Here is a 14,566-nt window from a genome sequence, read left to right as displayed (position 1 = left end):
TTATAATCCCACTTTAAAATGCCACGCACTGGCTTAATCCACTGGTTCTACCTTAAAAGATAAGAAATAGTTTATTTACTTTAACCAACGGTAAAGTAACAGGGTGACATGTTGCGCAACTCCTAGTTTTAATAAGTAAGTAAGTAATTTTTATTTGTAAAGCGCTTTTAAGTAAGTAAGTAAAAGTTATTTGTAAAGCGCCTTTCTAGACGAGGGTCACAAACAATCAAAAACAATACAGTTAAAATATTTACTTTAAAAGGTCAAGACACATAAGACAAACAAAGAAAATCAGGGAAAAGCACAAATAAAAATTGTCTTAAGATGTTATTTGATGGAGTCAATCATACGAGGGAAAATGTTGTCAAAACGAACTGGTTTCACATTAAAATAGGGGAAAATTGAACGTTGATCGTTTAAAAAATATGTTGCAGCAAAATGACAAACGAATATGTTAATTAAAGATAAATAATCGTTCAGCAAGTCAGAATTTGTGCATTTGTGAACAAAAATCTAAAATGTGTGTAAATAAAAATAATTGATAATGAACATATTTTATATATTTATTGAATTTTAATTAAATTATATATAAATTGGTCAATAACTAAATACATAATTGGAATTTGGTTATTAACAACAATATAACTATATAGCGAACACAAGAACACACTTCATTAAATCTTTTCTTGAGGGTGAAAATATATAGACAAATATGTACAAAATAAACTTGAGATTTAACATAAAAATAAACATTTACTTTAAGTGTCGTAGTTTTTTTATGAAGTCTTCATGTGAGCCACAGGCAGTTTTAATCAGCAGAACCTATCCAACATTGCACATATATATAATTGATATACTGAACATATATTTAAACTCTCTAGCAAGAATTCTGACCCGCTCTAGTAGAAGAACTCACATTTCTCCGATCCTTAAAACTCTTCACTGGCTGCCAGTGTCTTTCAGGATCAATTTTAAAATTATGGTTCTTACTTTCAGAACTATTCATGGTCAGACCTTCCATCAGTGATCTGATCCAGCCTTACACCATCAGAATCTACTGACGGTTCCTGAACACGGCTCAGGACCAGAGGAGAGAAATCCTTCCAGACTGTTGCTCCTAAGCTTTGGAACGATCTTCCTCTGTGTTTGATGATCTACTGACTCCTTCAAGAAACATCTTAAGACACTTTTATTTGTGCTTTTCCCTGATTTTCTGGGACTCCTGTGTTTGTCTTATGTGTCTTGATCTTTTAAAGTATATATTTTATCCGTGTATTGTTTTTGATTGTTAAAGCGCTTTGTGACTCTAGTCTAGAAAGGCGCTTTACAAATAACCTTTACTTACTTACTTACTATTACAGTTATTATCTATCTTTAAGCAGCCCGTCGGTAAATCTAACCCCTGCTTCACCTGCGGGTGATGAATTCTGCCCAAATCCCACTTCAACAGACCAATAACCTCTAAATATTCATATGTAACAGATGGGATTTAAAGGAGGTACAACACAAAAGCCGCCACAATGTTGTCTCTGATGTCTTATGAGGTTTTAAATAAAATGAACAGCATTTAAAAAAAGAGTTACAATTCTCAATAAAAAAGGACTCATCAACACAAGCCAGTCCAGATAAAAAGTAGTCACACGTCACACATTGGAAACAGCAGACAATGAAGGACGGTTTCAAACCATCGTTTGCATAAACGGATAAAGATATAAAAACCAAACATTAGTAACAGGAAAAGGGTTGCAATTTCATTAGAATGAGCTGATTATTCACCACACATCATTCTCTCCTCTCTGGAGTTGTCATGAATATATGTGCAGAACATCCTCCATTTTTTCAGTTAACTATTAACCCTTTGGCATTAATTAAGTGGTCCACTGCAGTATCTTAATAACAAGCTCATACATAACACAATTTCTTGTTTTCTCGTCTCTCCCAGGAAGAAGATTTTGGCAGCGCTTAAGAGGACGCGTTTGGAATAGAAAGTGCAGTAAATCTCCACAGGAGTACCCGACAGAAAGAAAGTTTTGGCAGGATAACAAACAACAGTGATTAGTGCGTCAGAGGCTGACATGTTTTCTCTGCAGTACCAATCACACGTTCAACGTTCAAATAATTAACCCTGCGGAAAAGTGTGAATGTTTTGACGACAAAGGTTCGTCGCCAGAGAAAAACTTACAGAGGAATAAAGAGTCCTGCGGTAAAAAAAAAAGAAAAAAAAGATGGTAACTAATCCATTTAAATCCAACAGTGTTTGATCGATACCTGTTTGTATTTTTCTCTCAAACAAAGGTGATCTTGACCAAGAATGACTCTGAGAAAAAAATCGCAGAATATGTCCAGGAGACGTGAGGGAGGCTCACGGATGGTGTCCTGCAGGAGCCCGGGCTTCGACGTGCACAAGAGACCCGACGGAGAGGAGTCCAGCCGAGGTGGAGCCCTCCGGTAGATGGTGGGTCAGGTAAACACCGAAAGTCACCTTGTGGAGAGGAAGAAGAAATGTGAAGTCATTACATGAATTGCTTTTTTTCCCTCGCAACCTTTAACTTGTGTTAATGTAGCAAAACGACTCCGAAACATCATGTAGAAAATCCTCATTTTAAGAGACACTTTTCATATTCATGATGAAAATCAGACACTGACGGCAGCATCGCAACATGAGGGAAGTTTCCTCCCACAGATTCTATTCATCCGAGATGAACTGAAACAAATCCAATCCTCCTGATGGAAATAATTTCAACTAACAACTGAAGATTAATGATGAAGATTTAAGAGTGGTTTGCGAAAGTGTTACATATTGGATAATAAAATCTTATTGCAATCGTTATTGCTGGAGTGGAGCAGATGGCAAAGTAAGTAAAGTAAAGTAAAGGTTATTTGTAAAGCGCCTTTCTAGAGCAGGGTCACAAAGTTCTTTTTACAATCAAAAACAACACTGGAGGAGGTTAACATTCTCACTGCAGAGTTTTGTATTAACTGCAGGCGAGACAGCTCCTTCTTGTTTAGACACAAAAATAAACTAGTCACAAACTCATGGATTACAAGCTCCAGATCGTATGTCATAAATATTTTCAAGGTCCTTTAATTTCAGCCGTGACCGACTGATAAAAAAGAAACATCTCTTCTACAATTGATTCTGAAGTATTGATGCTGCTTTTGACTATAAAAATAAGAAATAATTTTGCAGAACAACTTGAATAAGAAAATAAAGTGGGTCAAGAAATGTTTTATATGTTCAAAATTGGGGTGTCCAAACATTTTATCGTAAGCAGGACACATTTAATGATGTTGAAAAATTAGCCTGATAACATTTTTAAACGACAGACACAAATTTACATTTTTAGAATTTGAGCATTAGCATCTAAAGTTTGTCGCTTCACGTTGTCAAGTTCTCATTTGACTCATGTTCTTGTCCTTTTTGCATTCTCTGGTTGAATAACATACAATGTTTAAAATGTGTGATTCTTTGTTCAGTTCATCATGAATATGTTTGGTTCCTCTGGAAGATTTTAAAATATTTTTTAAAAAAAAGGGTTGAGTGAGAATCATATTAATGTCATCTTAGATTAAAAATGTATGAATTGGAGAAATTAATATGCATGTTTAAAAAAAAAGAAAAAGGTTTATTTAAAATAAAAGTCATAGCCCAGGTTTCAAATTCGGATGAATGAAATCCAAATCTAATTTATATTTAGAATTATAGTACTTTATTTAATAAAATTGAATGCATTTAATTTATGTTAATTATGTATATTCCATATTATGGTAATATTTTGCATTTGTATTTCATTATTTTGTAATTCCATCACAAAAAAACCGTGTTATGTTTACAACAAAAGAAGTTCTGATAATGATTATGACTGTAAAAGAGTTAGTATGTGTCCAGGAGGGATTAAAGTCATGTATAGTCTTGGATCAGTTTAAACCTGTTTACTGGTTAGAAGCAAAACGTTTCTCTCGACTGATCTCAACCAGAAATCAAAAACCCATAACATCTTGAAATTCCACTCAAGTGTATTAACCTACGATGAGTCATACTGTCGCTGCCATAAGGTCACATCTTTTCTTCAGTTATTCTCCACAGAGCGCCAGAGTCAGAGTTCTGGGCAGCTGTAGGACCGGCACTCACACCTTTATGACACTTGTGCAGCAGGGGTCCCCATCTTTTTTGTTTTACTTTTCTACGGGCGGCTGTTGCAACATTTATGAGGAACCAAACTCATGTTCTTGAACGATGTGTGCGAAGGGAAATACAGCTCTGAACTTTACCCGTCAGGACACTGTGGTGAACATGCAGGTGAGCTGTCAGGTACACAATTCTCCTTGATTGCATACGACGGCAAGTGATTCTAAAGCTGAGACTTCATTGTTGTTCAGAGCTTTTTTCTTTAACACATTTCAATCCATCATCTGCCAGTTAACGCGACAAATAAGTTAAGCGAGACTTTTTCTTATCTTGTGCTATTTCACACTGCTTATTTGTGTGGTAGACAAATTTAACATTATTTATTCTCAGTCCTCGACATCACACAGGGGACTTTTTAAGTGATATGGTCAATGCCTAGTGCCCCGTGTAGCTGGGATAGGTTCTGAAACCAACTCTTGATAACTTCCTAATAGACCCTTTAATTTAGTTTTAACCCCAAATTGGTTCTAAATAATACCAACATGAAAAAAATGCAAATATAAATGAAACAAAACATTTAAATTTGAATCGATGATCTTGATTTCATACGTTTAAAGTCTTAATTGAAACTGAACATTTATCAATTGATCACCATCCTATTTTCCCTGAACAAAAAAAACAATGTATTTGAAGCTGACGAGATGAAGTCAGTCAGAGGATATCAGAATATTTAATTAAAAAAATATGAATAAAATGTATTGAATTTTAAAATTAATTATCTTTTTGTACACGCCAGACAATGCTAGAAGTGGATAAAAGCTACTTGATCAAACTTTCCGCCAATCATGCGACACACAGGCGATCACGTGACAACGTAGAAGCATTGGTGTGAGGCGATAACGCCCATGTACCACAATGCATTGCGGATTTCAATCCTCAAAAAGATAATGTCAACATGACGCCTGTGATAGCACTAACATAAGAATACATCCTTACTTACTGTGGGGTCTTTATATAGGCTGACAAGGACAGATAAGGAATGTCAATATATCATTTTTAAACTTAAATTCAATTATAAAAATACAAAAAAATCCATATTCTCATGACACTGACATACTGCCATTATTAATGAACTCAAAATGTAATTCATGATACATAAGAGTCGTTCAGCATTTGTGTGCGGAGACAGGCTAGGAATCACTAATATTTAGAATCAACATTCAAGTTCAAGGCCAGAGTTCAGGTGCGATATAAAGAAGAATAAATGAGCCTCTTGAAAATCCGCCATGAGGTGAATGACTGATTATCTTTTAAGAATATTTTCTCAGTTATACACGTCGATGTATTACTCAAGGACTCTGATTGATTCAGACGACATCAGATATGCCTGACACACACACACACACACACACACACACACACACACACACACACACACACACACACACACACACACACACACACACACACACACACACACACACACACACACACACACACACACACACACACACACACACACACACACACACACACACACACACACACACACACACACACACACACACACACACACACACACACACACACACAGACTGTTCAATCGATATGTTTTGACTGACCTTCCCAGAACGAAAGGAAGATAGAGACACCAGTGGCTCTTTTGTTTTGTTCCCAGAGTCCTGATCCACTCCGATCATCTGGCAGCGTCCACATGGGCCTCCAACCTTGGGATAAATCACAATGACAACATACTTATTTCTAGTTCAACACTGCAGAAAAATGACCAGAAACCGTTTCCTTCAACTGAGAAAAATCTCTTAACTTGGGAAAATGGTGTCACAACACAATCTGGAGTTTATAGTCCATGCGTTTCTTCTCGTTTAGACTATTGTAACGGTTTATCTTTGTGTCTAAACAAGAAGGATCTGTCTCGCTTTGATACAAAACTCACATTTCCCCGATCCTTAAAACTCTTCACTGGCTGCCAGTTTCTTTCTATTCATGGTCAGACCTTCCATCAGTGATCTTATCCAGCCTTACACCCCAGTTCGGGCTCTGAGGTCTGCGGATCAGAATCTACTGATGGTTCCTGAACACTGTTCAGGACCAGAGAAGAGATTGTCCAGGCTATTGCTCCTAAGCTTTGGAACGATCTTCTTCTCTCTCTGTGTTTGATGATCTACTGACTCCTTCAAGAAACATCTGAAGACATTCTTATTTTTGCTTTTCACTGTTTTCTGGGACTAGTTTGTCTTATGTCGTCTTTGCCTTTTAAAGTATGTATTTTGATTGTTAAAGCGCTTTGTGACCCTGGTCTAGAAAAGCGCTTTACAAATGACCTTTACTTCATTTCAGTCCACAGGTGAAGACGTTCAACTGGAGGCTCACCGTGAATCGAGTGTTGCCAATGAGCAAGCGTGACCATTTGTCCTCCTCGAACGGTTCGACGCCAGCGAAGACCATATTCGCTCGGAAGCGACTAATGACGTCGTCGGCGTCGAGGAGACGATCGTCCTCCGAGCCATCCAGCCTGGAAAGAGCAAAACGTTGGAGTGTGTGTGTGTGTGTGTTTTTATGTGAACGGTGGCGCTCGTGTTCGAACCTGCTCCTCATCAGATCTCGAACGTGCTCCACGCTGGCTCGGTTGATCATCAGATACTGAGCGACGTTCACCAGAGAGAGAGACGTGGAGGCGGCGGCGGCGGCAGCTGAGAGAAAAACACTCCACATTACCCGGATGATCGTGTCTCCTCCAGGCAACGTCACTTATCTCAGCATCAAAGCGCCTCCAAGAGACGGCCGGGGCTCGCGTTATTTGACTTTACAGCGCCGGTGCACGAGTTGACTCGAGGACACGGCTGCGACTGAGCTTGAGCGCGAGCCGCCCTTTATGCATATTGCTGTAGGATTGCACCGGCGTAAACAAGAGCTGGAGGTCAGGACCGACAAGGTATCGTCCGTGACTTCTTATTTGTCGAGTGAATATCCTAAATCAACGTGATGGGAGTCTGTGCTTAGAGATGTTGATTTGAAAAGAGCCGAGCTCGTGCACCATAAGTAAGAAAGCCTGATCCACCTGTATACACTGTAGCCATACATACACACTTTAAGATAATACACTCTAAATAGAAAACATCTGTGATTGCAGGACATAAAAAAGATGTTAAAGCACTAAGCAATATTTATTTAAGGGTTAATGTGTGACATAATTATGACAATGTCATCTTTCAAAAAATAAATTCATTTTCAGGTTGAATTTTCCTCAAGTGATCAATAAAGTCCGTCCATTAAATGTTTGATTAATTGGTTATATTTTGAACCGTCATAACTGGCGCAATCATGCAGCTTTGATGATAATGTTAGTGTCATGTGACCACCAAACTATTTTACAGCAGTAGGTCAGAGACGGTGTCGTACTGAGATACTTTGTGAAGTTACCAGGAAGGATAGAACCAGAATCTGAACATTTCTGACATCGCAGTTACACTACCCAGACACTAGGGGGAAGCTAGAGAACATATTTCATGGATTGGGAGTTTATTTCATTATTTTAATAAACATGTTATTTCGATGTTTGATTTGTTTAATTTTTGTTAAGAAATAAGTTATTTTTGCTTTCAGAAGAATACTTAATATCGATGCACCTAAATATCGCATTATTACAATAGTATTAACCTTATATTTTACAATTCTCATTCCCAATTGAGCTGCAACTATTCAAAACTTTGTTCATTTTTCTGTTGCAATTAAACTTCTGGTCGCTAGATGGCAGCAGTTATTACATCTTAAGCAGCTAGAAGAAGCAGGGAAATCTCATAAGATCCCAGAGACAACTGTGGACGAGAGGATACAGTCAACTACAGCAGCTCTTAAAGCAGATTCTTGGACATATAAAGTTAGTAACAACTTTGTCAAGAGTCATGTGGTCTTTAAATTCGGCAACACCAGCGTCAAGTACTAGGACTACGCAACAATTATGCTCTTTTTTTCCTTAAGTATTGTAAGATATCATACTTATCCCGCGTTTATCATGATATGTATCATATCGTATATAATCATAATCTCCAGATTCAAGCCAATACACTTCACTAGTCAAAGACAAGTCTTCAGAGATTTTTAAAGGAGACGCCCGACAGGACACACACATATGTGTATGAGAAGAAAGGAGGAAGATGCAGCCAGAGGCTAGTTAGATTACTGGGCCAGATGGTTTCATACAATTTGAAAAGAGAGACAGTTTTGGACCATAACATGTTGAAGATACCAGGAAAGAATGGCAAAGGAATACATTAAAGATTGACTTTCTATTTCAGATAGAAGACTAGCAGTTTCTGTTTTTTTTTTTTTTTTACAAATCTCCAGAGTAGGAAAGTAATCAGAAGTCAGCAGGCATTCCTCACGAGGGCTCAGTGTTACCTGTGTCGGGCCTTTCCTTTTTGTCTCGTGTGAAATTGGGATTTTGTTTTATCAACCGACAAGGCTGTCCAAGGAACTCTGAAAGCCATGCTGCTGCCTCGTCCCCACAGTCCACCGTCTCCACCCTGGGATCGACAGAGAGTATGATAGCCCGAGTTAAAATGCAGATCGTGATCATATCTCGGTGACAAACCTTTGAACATCAGAGGGACAAAATGTGTTGCTATAACTTCCATTATATATGTACTTACCAAAGTGATTCAGAGAACATTAATGCTTTGTCTTTCACCTTTTTCCTCAGGAAAGTTACACAGCTTGAACTAATATCTTCCAATGAGAATTTTATCTAACCAACTATGGCAGAACATCATTGCCGTCAGAAAATTAAATGTTTAGATAAATTATTTTAAATGTTGAAACTCAAAAACTTTTATTTAAATTATTTTTAAGCATGTTTTGTTTGATTAACAACCTTTTTAAATATGCTTTTTTTTTTTAAATAATTTAAAAAGGGATTGTATTTATAATTATATTTTAAATTATTTTTTTTTTACACATAGTTTGATATTCTTATTCAAATATTCAGTTAGAAAATATATTCACACCAAGCTTTAAAACTACCATTAGCTGCAAAAAAGCCAAGTACTGTATTGGTTTGGTCTTGTGACACTGTTATACCAACATTTTAAATTGAATTTTAATGGCTATGAATGAGAATATATTGAATTTAGAAAATTTATTTTTGAATTATTGAAATTGGAATATATATATCTAGAAAAAATTAATTAATTTGGAAAATATTCCTATTGTTTTATAAAACTGTAAAAAAAACACCACCAAAATTAAACCTTTGAATATGGAAATTATTGATTTTTTTTATAAATACTCATCCATTCAATATTCTGATATCCTCTGCATTGACCGCTGCTAACTGTAGTACCACCCGAGTACATCATTATTATAAGGTATTGGTCATTTCAATGCCAACTTTCTTCTTCTCTTCCCATTAAGAGAGTTCTGCATCACTACTGCCACCTATTGTATCAATGGGTTTACTGCATCCACATGTTTGTAATTTAATATATTTCAGAGTAATTAAAGGGAAATATCAGTGTTTAGAAAAACTGAAAATTAAATGAAGCGAAGGTCTGCGCTCGTTTTGTGTTATATGATATGATTATACAGCGACAGGTCTGATCCACATCTTGGTGATGGCGAGCGAACAATCATATGCAAATGGTTCTCATCATTCACGCTGAAACCATCATTTCTGAAAGATGATAATCTCTGCTTTTTGTTGCTACAGACTACAATTGTGACAAAAGCAGCGTAGCTATATCGCCATCATCAGTTGCCATGACAAATTCTTCTCGTTGTGGGATTCATGTTTGTAATCTGAAGCTTGAAACGGGGAGAACGGACGCCTTCTTCTTACCATACAAAAATCATGTGAAAACACAATATTGATTCGGATATTTCTCATCATATTTGCTTAAGTGAATCGTCGCACCTGTGTCCACAAACTTTTCTCTGACACCCGGGATAGTTTTCCGCCGTTGGCCCCTCGAGTGGAACTGAGATCATCTCCATCCCTGCGCAGAGAGAAACGATAAATATGTGCGAGCTTGTATTATTCAGGCAGTCGAGGCGAACGAACCCGTCGCCCGTAGCAGGAGTTTGTTGGACGGAAGGTGGACTTGAGGGCGAACCAGACACAGGCGCGGCTCTCGCTTCTGACTTAAACACACGCCGTTCCCATTCACCGCCATCCAGCCTCGGTCGTGCAGCAGACCCTGAGGTCCCACCGGCCAGTTGGACACCTGCAGGACAACAACATAAAGCAGGTTCACACTTTTGAGTGAGACACGACAGACGCTCGCTCTCACCTGAAACGCTGCACAGGATTTAATGGGATAAATGTAGATGTTGGTCAGAGTGTACGGCTGGTCACGGCCGCCCGGGTTGATCCTCTTGGATCCCTCCGGCGAAGCCGCGAGTCCCTGCGTCTTGTCGACTTTCTCTGTGTGGTTTGTGACCGGAGGATTGTTGTTGTGGAGACTCTGGGATGCCGCTGTGGCCTTTAGCGCCTCCAGTCTGGCTCTGTCTAGCGTCACCGGTTTCTCCACAAAGCACTCCGCTATAAAGCTCAGCAGCCTTTGACAATCTTCAAATGTCGACATGTAGCCGAAGGACGCGCGGACCGATCCGGTCGGCCGACCGTCCACCAGGTCGATAGCGTCTCCACAGACATGGCCAGCCTTAAAAAAAACAGAGAATCGAGAACTTTTTTTTTTTTAAATCTCTTCTGCTTCGAATTTAAACTATTCTCTCCTGCTCGCACCTCCAGGTTCCTCCTGATCTGCTGGTTGCTGATCCCCAGGAAACTCTGACACGCACCGGTGTTGCAGAAACAGCCCGTGCGCACATGGATGTCGTACAGAGCGGCCATCCGGTCCACCTGTGACGGTTCATCAATGAGTCAAAAAGATAACTATTGTGCATAATGTAGAGAGAGCGGCGGGCACACCTGAGTATAGCCAATTATTTGTCCGCGGGAATCGATGAGGTTGAAGTTAAGGAGGGCGCCCTGTGTGAGCGGACTCTCAAACTGGCCTTCTGTGTATATGCGAGCCACCGGTCGACCGTTGCCATGGCAAAGACTTGACAGCAGCGTGTAAGTGTAGCGCGCCAGACCGAACGTGTGCTGCTGGATGTTGGTCATGCCGCCTGAAAGCAGACGAAGGGATAAAGACGTGAAGATGTGCCTTTTCTTAATAGATTTTAACGATAATGAATGTGTTGTTAGTTAAGAGTATTTAAGGCAAATAAACAATACATTGGAAAATACTTTGAAAAAGATAATACCGACACTATAAGCTACAGCAGGATTCACTTTTTGTGATACAATACAGGGGCAACAATACAATATATTGAAATATATTGCGATAGTATGGGAACAAAGATATCGATTCCAGTATTGCCCAAAGTACTTGACTCTGCTGTTGCAGAATTTACAGACCACATTACTCAAAGTAACAACTTAAGTTAGTATTCTAACCAAAATAAGTCAAAACGACAGCTTTAAAAGCTGCATCCTCTCGTCCTCGGTCATCACTGGGATATTGTGAGACTGCATTGTCGCTTTCATCCATCTAGCGACCAGAAGTTTAATTGCAAAATAAAAACGAAAAAAACTATGTGAATATTTGCATGTTAAAAAAAAAGATATATATATATATATACTGTATATATAAAACAAAATACAAACTATGATTCGTTAACCATGAAATATAACAAAAAATTAAATATGATTAAAAGCAAATGTATTAATTATTTATAATTATTATTATTTCCTTTAAATAAAAATACATTGCTGCTGAATATTGATACATTGATACAAAATATTGCAATATAATGGTCTCTTGAGCTAAAGGAACAACTAAATCGTGCAACAGCCTGGTGATGACTGAGGACGAGAGGATACAGTCGACTCCAGAAGCTGTTTAGACATATTTTGTTTCAAAACAAATGAAAGCAGTTACGACTTCCTCAAGAGTCATGTGATCAGTACATTCTGAAACGCCAGAGTTAAGTACTTGGACAACACTACAAATACATCCTTGTTACTACAGTAACACAATATATTGTACGATTGTCTATGTACTGTGATACGAACTGTATCCAGGCAATACACACCCCTAGTTGCAATAGAGTCAAAACCAGGTCCCTTGACGTACCTACAGACCTTTACAAGGTCCATGTCATTTTTAAAACAGGGTTCGTAGTAGATTTAAAAAGCTAATACCAGTCGGACCAAAATGTATAACTATTTGAAATTAATAAAAATATTTAGGTAGTAAATGTAGGAATACCCTTACATTATTTTATTTAATTTTTCCCTGATATTTCTGAAAGTTCTTATGTTTTTCCGGTGAATCCCATACTTTTTACATAAAAAAGATCAATTATTTTTTCACCAACTGTTAAAAATGTTTTAAATTACTTTGACTTTTTTAAGTTTGCTATTGTATATTAAACTACTATATTAACACACAACAGGGGGATCTCACCTGTGATCCTGTACAGTGCTTCAAAACTGTGATTCAGAGCTACAATTTCCAAGAAAGACACAGTACCGTCTTCAAACCTTGACGAGAGAAACACAGCGGAAATATTTCAGTACGTGAAGGTACAAAAAAATACTGGAATCTTCAGAGTGAATGCAAGGTTCTTCACCTGTCTGAGATGCTTTCTGTCTGCACATAATAATCTTCTCCTGAAAGGTAAGCGGCCGCTGAACCACCTCCAAAATAAGTCTTTTTTAGTATGCCGGCTGCATCCCTGCTCGCCAAAAGAGCGCCAAGGCCGGTGGGGAAACCGAACATCTTGTAGAAAGAGATAGGAATGAAATCAGCGGGACAGTCTCGGAGGTCGAGAGGCGAGCAGCTGACATAAGAAGCCGCGTCCAGCAGCACGAACCAGCGTCCTGGGTGTTTACACGCCGGGTAGAGCCGCCTCGCCTGGATGGCCTTCACGTGGTCGAGGGGGTATTTGTGTCCCGAGAAGTTGCTCTGTGCGGGGTAGCAGAAGAGGTGCGGCGTCAGGCAGGCGTCACCGTCACCATCACCCAGACCCCCATCTTCTTGGGCTCCGTTCTCCACATCCGACAGGGTCACGGGCAGGATGACGGCCCCCCCGTCGGACGCCGGTCCTCGTACGCCCACCGCCGAGGTATGATTATCAGTCAGGTGGCAGAAGCGACTGGCCGACTCTCGCCCAGACGCCGCCGTCCAAGGAAAGCTTTCAGCAACTAATTTGAGAGCAGCTGTACACCCAGAAGTGAAAATAACACAGTATTCCTCCGGGTCCGCGTTGAAGTGCTGCAATATCCTGAAAGGCGGGGGATAGGGAAAAAAAGTTCTGTTTTCAACCAGCTTTTTTTTTATTCTTAAAAAGGAAAGTTTGGACGAGACTTCACCTGTATCTGACCCTCTCGATGGTGTCATGTGTCAGTCTGCTGCTGGAGCTGCGGCTGTGAGGGTTTCCTGTACATGAAACATACATTTAAACATGAAAAAACTCATATATAATCGACTTCTTACCGTAAACATTCCTGGAAATATCCTGATAATATTCTTTAACCGCAGATTCTGGGTATAAAGTCGCAGCCGCGTGATCCAAGTACGTTATCCCTGAAACAACTGTCATGTCAGCGAGCTCTTCTCTTTTCTCTCTTCCCTTTTACAGTTATTTCTTTTATTTCCTACCTTTCATGCGCGCAAACTCTCTCTCCACGACCTCGTGAAAGTCTCCTCCATAACCATAGTCACCGCAGAGTTGCTTGAATGTGTCGATGTTGTTGATGTCGTCCATGCTGGAGCGGCTTGAAAACGTTGTAAAACTTTTGTTTAAAAAAAAAAAGGGAAAAGGTCTCGTAGTCGCGGTCACGTGATCGGGGTCAAAGTCTGCTGACTACGAATGATTGGCACGCGCGAGATCTGACGAAGAACGTGCTTCCCATTCTTCTCGTTTTTTGTGTCAATAACGTTTTTGAGTGACAGGAAATGGCAAAAGAAAATATAACTTATTTGTTGTTTTTTTAAATACATTTTTGATCCGAGCACAACAGTGGATTCGAGTAAAGATAAAGAATAATAATTATAACGTTTTTTTCTATTTGGAATTTAAAAAAAAGAAAAAGTGATCACGTGACACTACTTTCCAGCACCCACCAGCAATTCCAAGACTTTTTATTTGATACGTAAACAAATGGTTTGTACAAATGATGGTGTCCATAAGTTTATACATTTAAAACGTATGAAACATTACATTTATAAGAAATAATCGCATCCTTCATGTACAGTAATAGTCAAACAAAAAATGTAATATTTAAAAATATTATTTAGACTCGAGTTTAAGTTGTTTTTTATTTCATATATTTACATGTTTTCTTCACCTTTGTATTTCTTAATCCCTAATTAATGATCAAAATAATATTCTTGTCTATTTTTTATGATA

The 14,566-nt window shown here is 38.7% G+C and overlaps 1 protein-coding gene across 1 annotated transcript; it reads right to left on the bottom strand.

Moving 5' to 3' along the window:
* Positions 1-1,406: 1,406 nt before the first annotated feature.
* mocos (molybdenum cofactor sulfurase) lies at positions 1,407-14,455 on the bottom strand. The gene is made up of 15 exons (XM_087802812.1): positions 13,816-14,455; positions 13,651-13,740; positions 13,527-13,593; positions 12,785-13,438; positions 12,619-12,695; positions 11,076-11,275; positions 10,890-11,006; positions 10,435-10,806; positions 10,206-10,368; positions 10,059-10,140; positions 8,549-8,673; positions 6,735-6,840; positions 6,521-6,662; positions 5,752-5,856; positions 1,407-2,482 (listed from the first exon to the last, which is right to left on the bottom strand). The coding sequence occupies exons 1-15, from the start codon at positions 13,919-13,921 to the stop codon at positions 2,363-2,365; spliced, it is 2,526 nt and encodes an 841-aa protein (XP_087658938.1). The 5' UTR covers positions 13,922-14,455; the 3' UTR covers positions 1,407-2,362.
* Between the last annotated feature and the right edge of the window lie 111 nt (positions 14,456-14,566).

Source organism: Callionymus lyra, chromosome 11 (genome assembly GCF_982586985.1).
Source record: "Callionymus lyra chromosome 11, fCalLyr1.hap1.1, whole genome shotgun sequence".
Classification (NCBI taxonomy): domain Eukaryota; kingdom Metazoa; phylum Chordata; class Actinopteri; order Syngnathiformes; family Callionymidae; genus Callionymus; species Callionymus lyra.
This window is presented reverse-complemented; position numbering and strand designations above follow the sequence as displayed.